The following is a 20,664-nucleotide window of genomic DNA, read 5'->3' as shown; positions in this document are numbered from 1 at the left end:
TTGGAATTTGGGGAAGAAAATGGAGGCCTAGATCTGGTGGCACAGAAAGGGTCATGATATTTGTGGAACAATGTGTCAAATATCAAGGAACAGGGAACTTTGCTTTTGGGAATGGGGGGGGCGTTCTATCAGGGGATTAACTGAGGGCAAAATATTGGGGGATCATATCCTGAGTAGTCACTGAAAGACTGTGTGAGGGATAAGAGGGGTTCTGTGAGGGACTTCCCTGGCGGTCCAGTGGTTAAGACTCCAAGCTTCCACTTCAGGGGGTGCGGTAGGAAACTAAGATCCCACATGCCCTGTGGTGCAGCCAAAAAAAAAAAAAGAAAAGAAAAGAGGGGATGTGTGACTGGGAAACAATGGGACCAAATGTTTGGAGAGCACTGGGCCATGTCTTGGGATTCAGTGGTTAGTCAATATTAAAGGACAGTAAAGATCCAATATCCAAGACTGAAAACTGGAAAAACAGAGAGAGGTACATATTGTGGTAACTTGGAGACTTAATTTTGGGGAATAGTGCCTTTTATTGGGGGAAAATTATTGTAGTAGACTGTGGCTGCACAGCACAGGCTGACGTTGGGAAATGGTGGATGTCATGCTTTTGGCACTGAAATAAAGCGGCAAGATATTAAGGCATGTAGTGATATGGGATTATGGGAAAATAGAACTGGGAAATGACAAGGCTCTGACATGAGCAAACACTGAGCTTATAAAGATACAAGCTGGGTGAGTTAGGGGGCAAATTGTAGAGCTCAGTGGGAGGACTGTCCAGGGGCAGAAGTGTCCTGATGATGGAGGCAAGTGGGGACTAAATACTGAGGGGCAGTGAATAATGCCACAATGGGATAGTGACAGACCTGCTGTCAGGGGACAGTAGAACTGGACACTGGTATGCTGTCGGGACGTGATATGGAGAAGATGTCATTTAGAGGTCTGTATAGCTATTTAGTGGAGAGAGATGCTGTATCTTGGAATGCTGGATAATGGGATGAAATTTGTTTCGGAGGGACAGTAGGGATGTTGTGAAGATTATGGGATGAAACTTGGAGCAGACTAGGAAGTCTGGTCGGCCCACTGCATAGTTGGAAATTAATAAAGAACAGAATATAAAGGAGACTGGAAAAGGAGCATTTATTCCATCAGAGGTACCATAATTACAGGCATTTCCAAGTAAAGTATATGCAGTATTAGAGCGTTATGTTTTGACATTTAACATTCATGTGTAAACAGAGATGGCAGGTGGGTAAATAACCTGCCAAGGTGGGTTTTGGTGTTAGGTCTTTTAGGTATGAGATGACAAACCCCTAGGAGTTGGGTAGTTTCCTAGCACGAATTCTTGTCAATGAGAGATTCCCTCACCCCCTTCATCTTGGGCCCCATAGCTCTGGAAGGGCTCTGGGCCAGGATGAAGCCCCCCCAGGTCCACAAAGACAGCAATGACAGCCCCCTATAGACCCCAGCGCCTCATCCCGCGCAGCGTGCAAGCTATGGGCGTGCGTCTCTGGAGGTCTACAGCCGTTGGTCCCAAGCCGTCCAGGACACGACGAGACTGTGGCTTCCTGGCAGGACAGCTCCTTCGGCTGTCTCGGCTCGGTCCGACATCGGTAGCGGCATCAAACCCTAAGGCAGGGAAACGCACAGTCTGGGTGGGCTCAAGCCTCTGGGCAGGTGGCGCGCTACCCCGACAAACTCACTGTGTCCTGCGCTCTCAGGTCCGCCAGTTCCCACGCTCCGGGCTCTGCGCCAGCTCGGGGGGCACTGCTGGCTCCTCCGGGGGCGATGCAGCATCACAGGGCTTGGGCTTAACCCAGGCCAGGGCGCCGACCCCCTCCGCGGGGCCCTCTCTCTGGAAGGCGGCGGGCCCGGGTCTGGCTCATCCCTTAAAGAACAGAGGGTTGGGCTCGCTGTGCGCGCCCCAGACACAAAATGACAGGCTTCCTCTGCGTGCCCCCACCTCACAAAGCGGTAGGGTCCAAGGACATTATCCTCATTATAAATGGGGTTCAATCGCACCGCGAGATTCTAAACGTTGGAGTCTGTCTTCCCGCCCCTAATCCCCAGGTGCTTATTTCATTAGCGGTAGCTGCTTTGGACGTTCCTACTGATGGACAGTTAGACAAAGGTAGTGACAAGCAGAGAAGAAAAGAAGCATCAAAAGCTAGATGAAGGGGGTGCGGCGCGTCTCCGGACACAAAATGCCGAGCCCTTCTTTTCCCTTCCCTCCCCCCTCAGCCCTGAGGCCATCCCCAGCAAATCAGGCAAGCTGTAAATGGATATAGGTAAAGATGCAGGAGGTGATGGAGAAGGCGATGGCCGCGTAGATAAAGATGGAGAGGTGCGGAAAATGGTCGAGATAGCAGCCCTCGTGCAGCGGAGGCGCCTCCTCCTGGGGCTGGGGGCGCGCCGCGGCCTTGGGGGGCTGCCCAGGGCGGGCCCCCTGCGCCCTCCCACCAGTGCGCCGACCGGCCTTCCTGCCCGCGGCCCACGCCGACTTGGGCCGGCGGACAGCGGGGAGCTCCTCTGGAGGAGGCTTGTCAAACAGGCCTTCGGAGTCAGAGTCGGGGTCCGGGCGAAGCTGCTCGTGGTCCCAGGGTTTGCGCTGAAAGAGTTGGTCAGCCATTGGCGAGAAGCGCGGCGAGACGTGTCTGCCTGTTCCGGGAGGTCGGGTCCGGGCAGGGTCGAGACGCAGTGGGCGGCGGCGGGGCTGCGGCTGTATTTCTACTACCGGGGAGGGGGCGGCGAGGGGCGGAGCCGGGGAGGGGGCGGGGGCTCTGCAGGGTCTGCGCAGCCTTTGTCGCAGTCGAGGCGCCACTTGCTCCTGGCTCCCGCTTCAGACCCCAGCCTGTTGCAGAGGTTGGCTGTCCAGGTTCAATCTCCAGGACGCTCCAGGGCTGGCGCCTCAGGAGTCTGTGTGCAACCTGCCCCGTTTCCATGGCAACCGGACGCGGGGCGCAGGAAGGAGGGGGTGCGAGCTGCTAACTGGGACCCAGGGGCGCGGAAAGGGGACTTGGGGCCAAAGAAGCGGAAGTGCAGGCGGCCAGGATCCCAGCTCCGCGCGGAGCTTCCCCGAGGAGTTATTTCTCCTTTTAAGAGAAATATTGTGGGGTCTTTTTTTAATTTTAAATTTTAATACATGAAGAATCTAATACATAATCTTTGTAGAAAACGTGAAAGTTAGAAAGCACTATAGCAAAAAGGGTAGCAAAATAAAGGCTCCCACAATCCCGAGGCCCAGAGGTAGCACGGTTGACGTGGTGGTGCTTTTTCCTCCTGCTCCTCACCCACGAACGCAGTCTCCCAGTCTTTTGGGCGTCTCACGTATGATTAGATTAGGAACAAGTACTTTCAAAGGTTGCCATACCTGAGCCTGTCCACCACCACCCCCCGCCCCCATCCCCAGGCTCCTCTTGGCATCCCCAAGGCCCTTGCATGGCTTCCACTGGTACTGCCACAGACTGCTGGGTACCACAATCTCCTGGCACCTCTGTTGCACCCAAGGTTCCAAGGCTGGTGGGTGTTTCCTTGTGGTATGTGGGGAGAGCAGCCACTAGGACTTACTTGGGTCCCAGTGGTTTGGAGGGGTGCACCGGCAGGCCCTGTCAGTCGCAGCAGACCAGACTCAAACTGCCATCAGGGAACTCATTCCCTCCTGCAACTGAAAGGTCCAGGGGGAACCAGGACCAGTGTGCTGAAACAATGTCACCAGGGTGCTGTCTCTCCATCTTACAGATGGTCAGGGACTTCTTGCAGGGCAAGAGCCTACTACATAGTGGTAGGTACTCAGATAAAATTTGTTGAATGAATCGCAATGATTGAATGGCTGTTAGCAGCAGCAGGATCACATGCTCACAGTTTAGCAAGTCTAGCTGAAAGAGCTTCTAGTTGGCTAGAGGTGGAGAATATGGAACCCACATACACTGTTGTTGGGAATGTAAAAGGGTGCAGCAACTTTGGAAAACAGTCTGGTAAATTTCATAAAAATTTAAACATTCACTTACCATACAACCCAGGACTTCCACCCCCAGTTTTCTGTCTGAGAGAAATGAAAACATATGTCTACCTAGAGACTACATGAATGTCCATAGCAGTGTTACTGGTAATAGCCCCAAACTGGAAACAATCCAAATGTCCATCATATGGTGAATGAATAAACAAAGTGTGGTTTATCTATGCAGTTGGATAATATTCAGGAATAAAAAGGAGTGAACTACTGAAATGTGCTACAACATGGATGAACCTCAAAAACATGACACTAAGTGAAAAAAACCAGATGAACATGGACACGCAGTGTATGATTCCATTTCAATGAAATGTCCAGAAAACAGCAATGAGAGATCACTTCACACTTGTCAGCATGGCTATCATCAAAATCACAAATATTGGCCAGGATGTAGAAAAAAGGGAACCCTAGTGTGGGTCAGCATCGTCAGTGCTGAGAAAACTGGTACCACCTCTGAGGGAAGCAATTTAGCAAGACATAGAAAGTCAGGAGGATATCCATGTCCTTTGATACAATCATCTCACTCCTTAATAACTGATTTCAAGACAGTGATCTAAAGGATAAAGAAAAGCTCTCTGCAGAAAGATGTGTGCTGTTTGTCATGGCAAAAAATTGGAGCAAACTCAATGTTGGAACAAGAGGAGAATGGTTAATTAAATGATGGTGTATCCGCTGCACGGTATCATGCACAACCATCGGAGAGGTTATTCTGAAAACTCTCAAGTAGCTTGAGGGATGCTTGTGATGATCTAAATCAAAGTCAAAAAAGCAAGATTTAAAACCACGTGTGCTAGGATGACAACAAGATGAAAATGTATTCCTGCAGAGAAAGGCTGAAACGAAAAGAGTAAATATGGTCATTTTTGAATTGTTTGGATGGTGAGATCATGGGGCAGTTTCTTTCTCATTTTTCCAGACTTTGTGTACCATTGTCATATTATTTTTTGTGCAACAAAAGCAATTAACAGATGAGAAAATCTAAGAAATGGAGCCAGTGGCCACTTGTAGGATTAACAATACCCTGCAATGTTCTGATTGGTGCCCACGCAGACTAAGGACCTTATCCAAGTGTCTGGATGGCCCTACATTGCCTAGCAACCACCTGCTCAACAGCGGTTGCTAGGAAACCTGGGACAGAGCCAGGACTCCTAATACCCAGCGTCCATAGTGCTGCCAGCCTCTTCCCCTTGTTACCGAAAGTTCGGCCTCTCTATACACCGGTGCAGAAATCAAATCTTGGAGACAGAGTTTTGGGTGAAGTAGAAAAGGACAGCTTTGTTACTTTGCCAGGCAAAGGGGGACACATTGGCTTCTGCCTCAGAAAACTATGTGTCCTGACCCAGGAGGATTTGATGAGGGGTTTTATAACAATGGTTCAAAGGTGGGGTCTCCAACAAGATTAGGGTGTGAGCAGGGCCTGCACTCCCTTAATCTCGTCTCCGCTGGTTGGGTCTCCTAATCTTGATGAGCTTCTCTGGTCCCTTTAATCTTGTCTCAAGTGGTTTCTTGGCTGCTTCTCCCTTGATTAGCAACTGTTTGAATCTGCCCTTTGGAACTCAGGGAAGGTCATGGAGGCTGGAGTCTTGCCTACAAGAAACGGGGGACAAAAAAGGGCCTCTGTCCCCGGGAGCCCCACAGGGCCCCGCTTGGTTTCACCCTCAAGTTCTGTACCTAGTGTTATGCTCCCATCTAGCCATTCCTCTTGCTCTCCTGCTTTCCCCCTCCTGGTCCCCTATCTGCCTGAGGCTAACTTGCCAGCAGCACTCGATGTGTCCCCACAGCCATAGAGCCCACCACAGCGCAGGTGATCACAGGTTCCTTGGGACCGATTAGGGCCTGGACCAGAGTATGTGCATGGCTTAAAGCTTAAGTCTGCAGTTATCTCATCATTGAGACAAGTATTGCCAGCATCCTCTAAGGGGCCCTAGCCCTGGCAAACTCTTCTTCCCACGGGAGGGATTCTCTCACTAGAGGCATTGAGATCAGCTTAGGGCTCCCACCACCCCAGCGAAGGCCTGACCCAGAGGAAGCATTAAATCCATGACCCTTGAACAAATTCTTTGATGGGAGTCATGGGACATTTCCCTGTTCTAAGTAGCTCACTTTAAAGAGAAAGAAAATTCATCTAGGGTGGATTCATCTCAACACAATGATCCTGGAGGACCCCCAATCTTCCACTACTGTTGAGAATGACCCATTCCCATCACCTCCTCCGTGTTAACTCTACCATCACCTCCATCTTGAGGAAGCCACCTTCCACCTCTAGCTGATCCCCAGTGACCGCCAGGGTGAGCTGATGGCAAACATGAAATGCAGCCCGAGGGATCCCTAGACAGGGATGGGCCCCTTATAAGTGGGAATGTTGGTGTGAGTGAATGAACCTGCCCTGTGCTCAGCTGTGGATGGTTCCCTGGCTCACAGAGGCCTTCTTGGAATGGGCCCCAGCTCCATCACTGGGGCCCAGATTACCTTTTGCTGACCTACCTGCAAATCGAAAGGATCAGTGTTATCTCCAGTGTCCATGATCTGAGATTCTGAAGGATCGCACATGTCTTCTGAGAACCAAGGAAGTTGGGGAGACAACCAGGTAAAGGTCAGGCCCTCTCTTCCAGGTTGGGATAATGGCACACCTGATGGTTGGCCAAATTGGTAACAGCAGGAGCAGACTGAGAGGAGTTTGGCGGGGGGTGGGGTGTGGGGTGAGGGGGAGGTAGATCTTACACGTTTGATCCTATTTTTTATAAGACAGTCATAAACCCTGTGTGTGTGCTTGCATGTATTGTTTAAAAGATTATTCATGACAATTGTTCAAATAGGCAGATTTTATCAAGGACTATTGTGATAGGTATAGGAACTGCTGCCATAGGGTTTGGCAGGAGGGGAGAGAGATTGGGCTCAACTGTGAATACAAGGAAAAGTTGGGGATTTATAGCCAAGGAGCAGAGTGGGGTGGCTGGGGGGTGGGGTAGTGGTAGTGGTGCCAGTGGTGTGTTTGTCAGTGGGTGGAAAATTACTAACAGGACAGGGTAATTCTTTGCTGCAGGATTGTTGCTGATGGCAGGCCAGAGTGATCAGATATCACCTGGAGGATGCTGGCGGATGAGGAATTTGCTCAGATAGCAAGGTTGGGCAATTCTGGATAAACTAAGTTAGCAGGATTCTAGCTAAAATTGGACAATGCAAAGAAAGACACAGAAGTCCAAAAGTTAAGGCCCAGTTGGGAAGAGGATTCAGAGGAACCCAAGTTAAGTTTGGTCAAGGAGAGACTTTGTTAGTGCCTATATAAACATATATGATTATAGAGATAGGAAAAAGGTGTGAAAGGACACACATAAGGTTGTTATCAGAATTCCTGCATTTGTAGGGCATCCGATGAGTTAAGTAATTTTCTCAAAATCACCCAGCAAGTAAGGGCCCCAGTGGGGCTGGTGAGTTCTCTACCTGTGTCTGTACCCAAGCCATGACTGGGTAAAGCTCATTCTCTTTCTACCACACCATGACGCCTGTTTGTAGCAGCTCAAGAGGCAGCGTGACCAACAACTGACAAAGTCTGACTGTCCTAAGAAGGACTGTCCAAGAGATTTTGGTTCTTGGGCGTGTTGGTGTTGGATTAAGAGACTGTAAAGTTTCTTCCATTCCTGAAAGTTCAGTATTTGGATTCCCTCTTGCCTCCCTTGAAAACACCTGAATGATCCCGGTTAGAGTATCTGATATTGCCAAAACCGGCTTAATCCACACAACTTTGCAACTATCTAGTTCTTACTCTTTCATTTAACATCCAAGCTCTCATGAGAAACTTTGCCAAAAACCTTGTGGGTGTCAAAGTCTATGAATTCAAGGGCAGGGTGGAGACATGGTGCGTGCGCGAGAGAGAGCACAGGGCTTAGAGTCAGATTAACTTGAGTTCAAATTCTGGTCATACCAGGTGTTATGTAACTAGGAAACGCCACACAACTCCCTGGACTATTTCTTCTCATCAGCAAATTGTGATAATACAAACTGCCCCCCACACATACACATACACTTTGATTGACTTTCTCTCTCCCACCTTTGTGCTCCCTGGACTTGACTTTACCTGGTTTCACCAAGGCTTCCCATACCACAGTCCCATCTTTCTTTTTTTTTTTTTTTAAATTAATTAATTAATTAATTAATTTATTTTTGGCTGTGTTGGGTCTTTGTTGCTGCGTGCAGGCCTTCTCTAGTTGTGGCGAGTGGGGGCTACTCTTTGTTGCGGTGCATGGGCTTCTCATCGCGGTGGCTTCTGTTGTTGTGGAGCACGGGCTCTAGGCACACGGGCTTCAGTAGTTGTGGCACGTGGGCTCAGTAGTTGTGGCTTGCGGGCTCTAGAGCACAGGCTCAGTAGTTGTGGCACACGGGCTTAGTTGCTCTGCAGCATGTGGGATCTTCCCGGACCAGGGCTCGAACCCGTGTCCCCTGCATTGGCAGGCGGATTATTAACCCCTGCGCCACCAGGGAAGTCCTAGTCCCATCTTTCTTGTTTCTCATTTGCAACCTGATCCTTGACCTCAAATGGCCAACGCAGAACTCAGAGAACAGCTGGGATTCTCTGGGGCTCCAATAGCAGAGCTCTAGCTCCTGCAGAGAGAAAGAACCTCCCTGTGAGAAGCCACGATTCATCCTGCGAATAAGGTCTTTCTCCCCCTGACACCTTCTTGGCCCTGCTCAACCCCATAGGAACACTCTGACCGTCTCCTGTACTGAAAGTAACTGTCACCTTTAGACACTGCTCTTTAAATGTTCCACAAACCCTCAGAAGGATAAGCACAGCTGGGTACCCCATGCATGAGTCAGGACTCATCCTGAAATGTACTGTTCATACATTCTAACCCAGATCCTTCTTCCTCCATCTCCGCCCTCCCAGCTAAACGAGTGACTGCTATTTAAGCAATTACAACTTTATCCTTGTTGGGTCTGCCCTGCCTAGAGATAAGATTTGCTGAGGTTCCCACTCACAGAATTGCCCCTGTTTTCTGATAACACCCAATCTAGGGCAAACCTCCATTTCCTTAGACCTTCCCCCAAATTACCCAACCAAGGCCCAGATCCTATAATAGGTTCTCCCTACCTTTGTACTGAGAGGCCCCGTGGTTCCCCAGGGTGTGTGTTCTCCCCCTGCCACGAGTCCTAAACCCAGCGTCTTCAGCTGCAGGTGTGTTCATGGTGGTTTTGACTGGAGATCATTGACACCCTGTAGCCCAGCCCTTCCCAATGTTGTCTCCATCCTGAGTGTGATCCTGCCCCCAACTCCCTTCCTCCCAATCTCTGAAACATTCCTGCTCACCCTAAATCCCACTCGATGTCTGCCCAACCCCAGTTCACCCCGTCCCTGGGAAAGCTCTGAGACCTGCCCACAGGTATCCCCAAGCATGACCTCTGACCCTGGTGAGGGCCAAACATCTGGGCGGCTCACCTCCGGCATTATCTCCAGCTTCTCCGAACCAGACACAATGTAGCGGGAGCCCATGTAGAGCGGGGTCAGCGGGGGCGGCTTGTGTATTCGCACAAAGTGGAACTCCTTTTCTTCGTCATCTATGGCCTGAGGAGTGTACAGAACAAGGATCAAGGGAGGAGGTATGTCTGGCGTCCCAGAGATCCCACCCTACGGAATCTGGTCTGAACAAAGTGAGATGGTGCTTCCGTGTGTGTGTGTTGGTGGAGGGGGCTATACCACCCCCGCTGGCCCCTCACCCCCCCATGCATTGCTACACAGAGAGCCCCATGCTTGGCCTCTGCTATACTCAGGGTGGGAATCGGGGCGTTGCTGGAGAAGACATGGGAATGGGGGAAAGGAGACAGTTCTAAGCATGGAGATCGCTCATCTTTTGACTCCTGGGAAGAGGCTTGTCCAGAGACGAGCGATGGAACAGCAAAGCCAGTTGGGGGAGACCTTAGGGAGCCAGAGCAGACCATGGCGGAGCAGGGGCAGGATTATTCAGCCACTCCAAGGCTCCTGCTCATAAGAGGCCCATCCTTATTCCCAGTTGACCCATCTAGGGGACCCTCTGGTTACATTTCCTGTTTGCTATCAGCCCACCCTGGCCCGACCTTTCTGGCTCTTACTGCCACCTTTGGAATGGCGCAGTCACTGGGGATCAGGTAGAGGTGGAAGGTGACTTCTTCAGGATGGAGGTGATGGTAGAGCAACACGGTGGAAGAGGTGGGAATGAGGCGCAGAGCAGCGTGGACCACCCTCAGTAGAACTCCCACGGGCGAGAAGCTGGGGTTTTCCAGGACGGTGTAATATGGCGTCACCCTGGCTGGCTTCTCCAAGAGCATCTCCTCTTCTTTGAAGTGGGCCACTTGGAACAGGGGGATGTCCACGTAGTTCCCTGTCAAAGGATGGATTCAAGAGGCAAGGACTTAGTGCCCTCACTGAGTCTGGCTTGGCTGGGGGAGTGATGTCCCCAGGTGCAGGCTCAGTGGCCTTCCTGGGGGGCCCAGCCAGGGAAGCCATCATGTGGGGACTTTGGGCAATACTGTCTCTAGGGTGGGAGCACTGCAGAAACTCCCTGTAGCCAAACCCATACAGAGTCCCAGGCCCTGGCCCTGGAGCTGGGAAGGCTATTGACCCCATGGTTACCTGGCTGGCATGGATTCTGTAAGTGTGAGGGCCATTGAGTGATGCTGACAGGTTTGACTCCAGGCAGGTGGAGGGTAAGGAGGAGGAAAGGGCAGTGAGGAAATGGAGTGGCCAAGGGTAGTATACCCTTGTGCCTGCAGCACAGGTCTCTTCCTATTTTTCTCGGTGTAACCTTGGCTATGTTCTCGGTTTCTAGCATCCTTTGGTCACTGCCATTTTTTTGTTTTTTTAAAGACTTGTTGCCTAATCTTTTGTTAAGTCTACAAGCTACTCAAGAATCTTCCTATATATTCCTTTTCTGCCTAAATCAGCCAGAGTTGATTTGCAGCCAAGACATCTGACCAGGCGTGGACATTGATGAGCCTGAGATGAAGACAGAGCTTAAGGGATGAAGGTTGGAGTCTTAGCTCCATCCCTGAGTTGCTTGGCAACTGCTGCAATGCAGTGGTTTCTGGGCAGCAGAGGGACATCCAGCAAACCAGACAAAGCCCTTAGGCTGCACGGGCACCAATCAGAACATTGCTGACTGACGTTAATCCCAGAAGGGGCCATGCAGAGCGTATTAATTGCTTTTTTTGTGTGTGAAGGTAATACCACAGTGGTGTATACAATCTGAAAAAATGCTGAAGAATTCACCAAATACAACTATAATTACCATCCCTTTTCCAAAGTATAATTTGGAAAGTATAATTACTTTCCCTTTTCCACTAGTTTTTCTTTGAAGCAACACCTTTTCATGTTTCTGTCATAGCCCATGGATTTTTTGGATTTCTCATTCTGAGAAGTCACATCTTTTAGCAATCCTAGAAATTTCTTGGCAGTTCTCTCTTTGACTATTTCATCTTCTCCATTCTCTCTACCATATCCTTCCAGAATTCTGATTAGATGTATGTTAGGCCTTCTCATGGTATCCTCCATGTCACTTAATCTTTTTTTTTTCTTTATGTTTTCCTATTTTCTTTAATTAGCTTGTTACCAAATTTGATTTATCATTTTTGATGGTTTATTGCTTTTTCCCCTAGACTATTTCTTTAAGCAAATGAAACATACATATTTTGTGTTCTGTTTCTGATAACACAAAATGTCTGAAGTCTTTATGGGACCAATTCTTATTTATTTTAAAATAGATTTATTTATTTTATTTATTTTTGGCTGCGTTGGGTCTTTGTTGCTGCACGCAGGCTTTCTCTAGTTGCGGCAAGCAGGGCTACTCTTCCGTGTGGTGCGCGGGCTTCTCATTGTGGTGGCTTCTCTTGTGGAGCACGGGCTCTAGGTGCGTGGGCTTCAGTAGTTGTGGCACGTGGGCTCAGTAGTTGTGGCTCGTGGGCTCTAGAGCGCAGGCTCTGCAGCTGTGGTGCACGGGCTTAGCTGTTCCACATGTGGGATCTTCCCAGACCAGATATCGAATCTGTGTCCCCTGCACTGGCTGGTGGATTCTTAACCACTGCACCACCAGGGAAGTCCCGGGACCCATTCTTATTTTACTTAAAAAAATTTTTTAAAAAATTTATTTATTTATTTATTTAATGGGACCAATTCTGGTACCTATGTTTCTGCTGGTTCTCATTTATGGTGCCTTGTTGACTGTTTGTAATTTTTGACTGTGAGCTTATATTTCTTGGAACTTTCTCTTTGGGAAGTCTTTGGAGGTGACAGAGGTAACTGTGTTACCCTTTATGACTACATCTCCTTCTGGAAAGCCCCTCTTTCATGGCTCCAGCTTGCAAATGGAGTCTGGTGACACTGTTTCTTCTCCCTGCCTGTAGGAGAAGCAATGGCTTCCCATTTGTCATTAGTCTCCAGGGACCCCAACATTCCTTGTTAGTTCACTTAACCTTAGTTAGTTCACTTAGCCTTACTTTGTAAATAGTCCTATCTTTGAAAAATCTTTTTGAAAATCTCAACTGAGTATATAATCTGTTTCCAATCTATGTAAAGAAAACTTAATAAATGCTAGTTTTTATTGTACTTTCTATTTAGGGAAACTTTCAAGTAATTCAGGCAAAAATAATTATGAGCCTGGGGACAAAAGTGCTTCAGAAAGATATGCCCAGAGCACCATGGAATGAGAGGAAAGCTGTCTCCATTTCTGCAACCCTCTCTCAGGCTCCCTAAGGAAGCCACGAGTTCCTCCCTCAGGACATCACCATCCAAAGCCCCATTCAGGCCCGTTCTTATCACCATCACCTTGCTTCCGCACCTCCCTCTTGCTTACCTTGGAGGGCCACAAAGTGAGGGAGGTACACAGCTGCCACGGCTCCTGGCTCAGCCTTGATGTCAAACAGAGGCCCTGCAACCATCCAGCTGTGCTGTGGGAATGTCCTGTTTAGGAACAGGTCCCAGGCACAGAATTCAATTTCAATGGTCACTGGCCCTCTCACCACAAAGCGGAGACCAGTGTTGGGCCAGTGGTAGAAGCCGGCCACGGGGAAGTGAACTCTGGGAAAAATGGGGAGAAGTGGACGCTGAATTACTCTACACAAATTCACTGAGCATCTACCAGATCCTGTGCCAGGCACTACGGATCCTGTAGAGTGGCTCTAAGCCCAGACGTTGAAGTCAAATGGATTTGGGTTTGAATACTGACTCCTCTGCTCTCTGGCTGTGGATCCCTGAGCATGATATTGAACCCCCCTAATCTCAGTTTCCCCATCTGTAATTAGGGTACAGTCATGAATAATCAGTGACCTAATGCATGTGGATAGCTTAATACATGCCTAGGGGTGGTTGGCTGTTTTTGTAATGATGATGATGATAATGAAATAGGAAAGTGTTCTTGTTTTTAAACGGCTATTTGCCAATAATTAATAACAATCTGCATGGTAATATTAATGATAAACCCTTGGAGCTGAAAACAACACTTTACGGTGTTCTTAAGTGACTTTCCCAAGGTTCCCCATCTGGTAAATGGTAGATGTCAGCTTCTGTAGATGTTAAGTTGGGAGTGATAGTCTCTCCCAGCTGTGATAATGTCTGTGACGGTGAACGGCAATGTGTTATGTGAGAGATCATGACAGTGGTTATAATTTATTACTCATGACTGTAAACCCTGGAAGGCAGGGCTGTCATATCCATCTCAGGGCCCCCTGTTAACTAGCATGGAACTTAGCACACAGTAGATATTAATGAACCAGGAGCATATAGATGAAAAGAGATTTAGATGAGATTTGAGACATAAGTCAAATACAATGAGTGGACTTTGGATCGTGTTTAGGACAAATCATCTGCAAAGACACTCTTTAGACAATTGAGCACATTTGAATATGGATTGGGTATTAGATGATACAAAAGGCTTATTGTAAATTTTGTGAGATGTGAAAATGGCATTGTGGTTATGGAAGAAAAGGTCTTTATTTGTACTTTTTGAAATGTATCACAAAATATTTAAGGATAAAATCACCCGATGCCTTGGATTTAAAATAACAACAAAAAGGGGGGGGGAAGTGAATAGTTGAAACAAATTTGGCAAAAATGGTTGTTGAAGCTGGTTAATGGGTATGTGGAAGTTCTCTGGACTCTACTTTTGTGTCTATTTAAAAAATTTTTGTGGCAAAACCTCTTTTTCCATAGTAAAAGCACCAACCCAGTATCTCAGCCCTGTCCCTGCATGGTGGCTTGGCAGGGGGCTGGGGGGGACCCAGTGGGCCATGAGTGGGGAGCAGACTCTCTGTGGGGACCCAGGATGGGGTGGGGAACAGGCAGAGCCCCCTCACTCACCGGTAAGGCTCCTCTGTTTGTCAACTACGTCGGTAGCCACAGGCCCTGGGGGACCCCAGAAGTCATCCTCGGTCCCCAGAGACTCCGTGGGTCGGTCCCCCAGAGGGGCAGGAGACGACAGACAGAAGGGTTCCACCTGTGCTACTTGAGGGGCGCTTCCCTCTGGAACAGACAGGGCAGTGGCCAGCTTTAGATCCTCCTGCCTGGCCGCCCCCGGCCCCCTGGGGCTGGACCACGGAGGGGCCGCTCCCAAGACTGGTCTGCCTGCTACCTGAGGAGGCTTAACCCCGTTGCCCCGCTGGCCCCCACCCTCCTCCCTCCCCTTTCCCACTTCCCAGAAGGGTCGCTCTTCCCAGCATGCCCTGGGTGGGCAGCTTGTGAGAGGACCATGGCTCAAAAGATGGATGGGCAGGGATGGAGAGGTGATTCCCAGGCCTCCGAAGCCCAGAGCGGACCTTGGAAGACTGGACTCCGGTTCAGAGTCTGAGACATGCTATAGATGTTCGGGAGAGGGGCAGCCCCAGCCCCCGAGGCTGGGAGAGAGGGAAGCAGAAATCCTGCAAGGTTCCGGAAGTAGAAGATCTCGCAGTCTCTCCTAGGTGGGTGTCCTGCCCTGTCCCACTCCAGAGGCAGGGGGTTGGAGGGAGTGACCTTTCACAGCTGCCACCACCCTCCTGCAACCCCACATCATGATGCTCCCAGCCTGGCCCCTTCAAACTACCTGATTCTTGTCTCTGCCGCTTGAGTGAGGACATGTTATCACTCGTCCCTCCTCCGCCTGGGCCCTCATTAGGGATCGTCAGACTTGGCTTCCTAGACAGAATTCTTTCTCCCTGAGATCTTGGGAGGATGCTGGGGGCTGTCTACATGACATCCCCACTTGAATTCAACTCATCTGAATTTATAGTTTTTTTTTTTTTTTAAATTTTATTTATTTATTTTTGGCCGTGTTGGGTCTTCGTTTCTGCGCTAGGGCTCTCTCTAATTGCGGCAAGTGGGGACCACTCTTCATCGCGGTGCGCGGGCCCCTCACCATCGCGGCCTCTCTTGTTGCGGAGCACAGGCTCCAGACGCGCAGGCTCAGTAATTGTGGCTCACAGGCCCAGCTGCTCCGCGGCATGTGGGATCCTCCCAGACCAGGGCTCGAACCCGTGTCCCCTGCACTGGCAGGCAGATTCTCAACCACTGCGCCACCAGGGAAGCCCAACTCATCTGAATTTAAACGCATGGTCCCCACTGGGCTTCTCCCGTAGTCCCTGTCTCCACGAGTGGCCTGCATCCACCCAGCTGTTTATGCCAGAACTGGGGTATCGTCCTGACTTCTCCCTCGGCCGCTCTGAGAGCAGATTGATCACTTTAATTAATCACCTTGACACCACCTCCAAAGCAGCTCTTTTCTATTCTCTATTTTCTTTTCTATTCTCTCCACCTCCACGGCCTCCACCCTGGTCCCAGGCCCTGGCATCTGTGGCTCAAACCACCGCATCATCCTAAAGGGTTCCTTGCTTTTGCTCTTGACTCCCTCTGGTCCATTTTTCACTCAGCAGCTGATCTGAAAGTGTGAATCTGGCAGCACTTCACTGCTAAAGCCCTGAAATGTCTATTGCTTTGGGGGGTAAGATAAAAAGTTCTTAACATGGCCCCAAAGGTGTTAGGTCCTGTGCCTCTGGCCCCCGCCCCCAGCCTCACCTGTGCCACTCCAACTGCTCACTTACCTCTAGACCAGTGGTTCTAAAGCTGGTGTTAAAAATCACCTGGAGGCTGGTTAGAACACAGATTCCCGGGCTCACCCCAGAGATTCTGACTCAGCAGGTCTGGAGTGGGGAAATTTCTACCGAGCGCCCAGGTGATGCGATTCTGACGCTGCTGGTCTGCGGACCACACTTTGAGTAGCCCTGCTCCAGGTCCCTAGCCTCCTATTCCTCAAAGAAGCTAAGCTCAGTGCCTCTACTGAAACAGCAAGTAAAACGTGGGCCAGCTGAAACTGGTTTTGCCTCCTTAAATATGTTGATTGATTAATCCAGCCTTGAGTTATTTTACAGAGACAGCACTGCACATGTGCAAGACCATGGGAACCCATGTCGCCAAGATGACCCCAGAACCAAGAATCTTCAGTCTGTGGAACTCAAAGAATAGAAATGTTGCCACAGGAGCCCTTTATGGAGTAAGAAGTCCTTCAAAAAAGGAAAATCTGGCTTCCAGCCGCGCGAGTAGCTTGTATGGCTGATTCGATTCTAGCCAGTCAGCTTCCAAGTGTGAAATTTCTCTAACCCTTTAAATGTCACCCTGGACCCTGGATCGAGAAGACAGATTTGAGAGCCTCACCTCTGTGTCCTTGCTGGTTGACCTAGCAATAAAACTCTTCCTTTTCTCAAAAGCTGGCGTCCTAGTCTTGGCTTCTGTGCACATCGGGCAGCAGACTCTTGAGCGGCACAGAGACCTCTGCCGGGAATTGACCCCTTCTCGGCCCAGCTAACCCCTCCCAGCGTTCAGAGCTCAGCTCAGCTGCTTCGGATAGAGTCCAGTAGGCCCATCAATGTGCTCACAGGAGCCCGAGTGTAATTCTGCAGGCGGGGGGATAACTTGTACCTGTCTCCCTGCTGGGCTGAGCCCCTGAAGTTGGGTCTTCGTTCACTGCTGGGTGCCTAGCACATTGTGGGGCTGCAGGGAATGTTGTTCTGTGATGAATGGGTCCTCCTCCTAAGCCTAGGAGCCCCTTCCTTTCCATTTTAGGCGAGGCCTGGCACCCAAGAACCTGGGGACAGATGACCTTTGCAGTCACGGGCCGAGATGGACCAAACTGGGAAAGCATGGAGCTGCAGCAGATTCCCCGGGGAGGAAGAGGGACTCTCCCGTCTCTGGGGCTCACCCCTCAAGCCCGGAGTGTGTGTATATGTGTGTAGGTGTATGGGGAGGGGGGCATGGGGGTGGTATTTCCCCGCCAAGGCCCTCTTTCTTTGTCTTTGTCTCCCCCTGGTGGTCATTGCTTTCCATGTTCCTAATCTCACCCACGCACCCATTCACTTTTTTCCATTTGTTCACCTTTTGCATCTCATGGAATGGTTTAAGCAGAGGAGTTGCATGATTCTATTTGCACTAAACAAACAACCAGACCTCACTCTGGCTGCTGTACTTTGTTGGTTTCTTCCCAGCTCTGCTGTCTCTGCCTCCACCCCACATTTCTTTCCCTATCTCTTGGCTCTGTACCAGCCTTAAGGACTCAGCTGGGCCTGGATCAACAGGAGGGCATTCTGGGTCTCCCCACCTTACCATATCCTGGAGATGCACAGCTGAGGCTTCTCCTCCTTCAGGACCCTCAGCGTCTCTGTCACCTGCTCGCTCAGCTGGGTCTGATCTAGCCTGCAAGCACAAAGGAAGCCTGGTTCGGCCGGGATCCCCATGCGATCCCGAGGTCCTCGGGGCTCACAGTTGTGGAATCTGCCACCTCCCACGGGAACCTGTCACAGATTGGGTTCCCTGGGAATCAGGCTCTGAGATGGAAAGTAAAGTGAGGTTCACTGGCTCAACACCAGGACGAGGGAAGGCGGGAAGCAGGTCTGGGCAGATGGAGAAGTTGGGCTGCGATGCAGTCTCAGTGGAGACCTCAGCCGGCTCTACAGGGGCCTCTGAAGTCGGGATGACCCCTCAGAGCTCTCCCAAATTGGGATGAGGGGCTGGGTCTTTATATCCCAACACCAGTCAGGCATTGGATGCAGGCCACACCAGGGAGGGGACGCGACCTTGGGTGAGGTGGCCCTCGCTGGCAGAGGCCATCCTGGTAACTGGCTGCCAGTAGCATTCCCAGTGACTCGGGGTTACATCTTCATTCCCGGAGGGCATCTGGGCAGCGCCTCACAGCGTCCACCACAGAACACTCATTCTCCATGGCTTCAAAATGACCACCCAGGGGTAGGTCCTGGGGTTTCCTGCCCAGAGGCTAGAAATTTTGCTGGGAAGAGAGCGCCCGGTTTCCATTCTCATAGGCCTTGTGTTCTGGGCTTTCCTTCAGATCAGGGACAGCTGTTGCCCTCTCTGGGCCTCCGTGGCCTCACCTCTAACACAGGTGGACCTGGTCTGCCTGTTGTGAGCCCATGGACAAGGCAGGGGGAAAGACCCTGCACACTGTAAAGGGCGGTGCACACTTCACTCATTGCTGCTATCAGAGCTAGTGTCCCCTAGGGAGGGGATGGAGCCCCCCGCGTAGATGGTTATCCCTCCCAGTCGGTCCTGGGGCTCTGAGAGGAAGGAAGCAGAAACCTTCGCAGGACGACCGAGAGCGGGCTGCTCTGAGGCAGCCCAGATCTGACCAGTAACCGGTGAGCTGGGCCCTGAATCCAGCTCTGCCCGCAAAGGCCAGGCTCTGGGGAGGTTTGCGTTATGGAGCCAGAAATGCTTGGTGGGGAATGGCCTGGTACTCCCCTGGTGTGTATGGTTGGAATCAACTTTGGGAGACCTGCAGACTGTTTCCCCTGACGACTCCTTCAGCCTGAGAGCCCACGAGGGAGGCCTGGCTGAGGACGGCCAGGGCCCAGGCTCTGCAGACCCCTCCGAGGGCCCACTAGAGCTCGAGGGCAGGGCCAGAGGGGGCGGGACGTGGAGGGTCTGGAGCCCGTCAGCTCTCTGAGCGTGTGACAGGGCCTCAGCCAGGAGCTGCAGGGAAGGGTTCAGCCAGGAACAGCCAGTGGGCGTGTGGTCAGGAGGTGGAGGAGAGAGGAAATGGCCGGGAGGCGGCGTGGGGGGTGGCGCTCGGAGCAGAACACCACCCTCGGGGCCTGCAGGGCGGACGTGAGGGCTGGGCGCTCGCTGCTCTGAGCCCGTTTCTGTCTGAGCCCCGTCCTAGTGTTTCCACGTATCTTATTCCATTATAGTCTATGAAGTGGACGTGACAGTCCCATCAGACAGATAAAGAAATCAAGTCTCAGATGAAGAGCCGCCCGAGTCACACGGCAGAGCTGGCGAGGAACCCAGGCTGGCCATGCATTTATCTTTCCCTTTGCCTTCCCCTGTCCCATTCCACAGCACTTGCATCCCTTGCTACCCTCAGCCCCATTCCCTGCCCTCTGACCAGAAGGGACCCACAGGGCCTCACCACAGGAGTGTGAGTTGGCAGGTAGGCTATCTGAGCCCTTCACAGAGCAGCCTCATGCCGAGGTCATCCAGCTTGTTCTGCTGCAGGTCTAGCTCGGTCAGGCTGGGGCTGGACCCGAGCACGGAGGCCAGGTCCTGGCAGCAGCTGGACGTGAGGCTGCAGCTGACCAGCCTGCAGGGGAGACACATAGGGGCCCCCAGTCAGGCCCTCTCCTCGGGATACCTGGGGTCTGGTTTCCTTTTCTAGTACCCATGGCCCTTTGGGGGTTCTGGGGTGACGTTAAAGGGAGATAAAGACCTGACTGGGCTGCAGGAACCTGGGAGATTTAAATTTTCCTCTTGCAGCCAAGGAGCCACTCAGGATACAGGCGAACTGAACTCCCTTTTCACTCCTGTGTGATCCCCGTGAATCCTGCCCACTCACCCTATCAACCTTGTATGAGTAATTTACCCCGTGTTCCACTGGTATGCCTGGACCTCACTGTTAACTGCATCAGCCCTGCCAATTGCCCAGAGTTACCTGACATAGGATGCTTTGGTGGGTTTCAACATTAAGGGCATCTACAATACAGGATGAAAGAAGAGCGAGCTTCTAATATAAGAACAAAAGTCGAGGAGGGTTGTGAGGGCTTCAGCGGGAATCTCTCATGGCCCCTGTGAACTCCCACCTTCTCTCTGCCCCATGGTGGTAGGGCAGCTCCCTCTACCTCCCCGTGCCCACCCCACAAAGTAGTGCCAACGAGGAGCAATTACAACAGTCGCCGCAGCTTGCAGCTTGGCTGTCTCAGGCCCTGGCAAAGGTGCTCAGCTCCTGTGTCCAGGAGCATGTTGAAGCTCAATTCTAGCTCCACCAGGGTTTGGCTGGCGCTCAGCCCAGAGGCAAGGTCCTTGCAGACTTCAGCCGTGAGGCCGCAGCCGGCCAACCTATGGGAGACACATGCCCGTGGCCTTGAGTTTACTTACCTGTTGATTCCACAATCACCCACAAGCACCCGTTGAGCGTCTACTCTGGGCCAGCACTGTGGGCCAGGCGGAGGTCGGTAAGACCCCTCAGCCCCCAGGTCCCCAGAAATGCACAGGCACTGGGGGATAGACGTAGAAACAAATAACAGTCAGTTTTCGGATCTCTTTTGTTTTTTTAAAAATTTTATTTATTTATTTATTTTTATTTATGGCTGTGTTGGGTCTTCGTTTCTGTGCGAGGGCTTTTCTCTAGTTGCGGCAAGTGGGGGCCACTCTTCATCGCGGTGCGCGG

General features: G+C 51.1%; 2 protein-coding genes across 2 annotated transcripts; both read right to left on the bottom strand.

The window, feature by feature from the left end:
- Positions 1-1,114: 1,114 nt before the first annotated feature.
- On the bottom strand, positions 1,115-2,753 carry LOC309651320 (uncharacterized protein). The gene is made up of 2 exons (XM_082443954.1): positions 1,695-2,753; positions 1,115-1,620 (listed from the first exon to the last, which is right to left on the bottom strand). The coding sequence occupies exon 1, from the start codon at positions 2,618-2,620 to the stop codon at positions 2,255-2,257; it is 366 nt and encodes a 121-aa protein (XP_082300080.1). The 5' UTR covers positions 2,621-2,753; the 3' UTR covers positions 1,115-1,620; positions 1,695-2,254.
- On the bottom strand, positions 2,749-20,347 carry NLRP1 (NLR family pyrin domain containing 1; the record flags this gene model as incomplete). Its single annotated transcript, XM_082443955.1, is given in 10 exon segments — positions 2,749-8,599; positions 9,435-9,560; positions 10,091-10,353; positions 12,820-13,043; positions 14,318-14,483; positions 15,043-15,134; positions 17,592-17,681; positions 19,411-19,436; positions 19,440-19,581; positions 20,163-20,347. Coding segments are annotated over 10 exon segments (1,554 nt in total), but the record flags the coding sequence as incomplete, so codon positions are not given.
- Between the last annotated feature and the right edge of the window lie 317 nt (positions 20,348-20,664).

The sequence above is a fragment of the Balaenoptera physalus genome (genome assembly GCF_965194825.1).
Source record: "Balaenoptera physalus genome assembly, chromosome: 20".
In the NCBI taxonomy this organism is placed as follows: domain Eukaryota; kingdom Metazoa; phylum Chordata; class Mammalia; order Artiodactyla; family Balaenopteridae; genus Balaenoptera; species Balaenoptera physalus.
Note: the sequence above shows the minus strand (reverse complement) of the source record. Positions and strands in the feature narration are given on the sequence as shown.

Excerpts from the sequence above, each read along its gene's own strand:
- LOC309651320 (XM_082443954.1), bottom strand. The coding sequence starts at position 2,620 with ATGGCTGACCAACTCTTTCAGCGCAAACCCTGGGACCACGAGCAGCTT.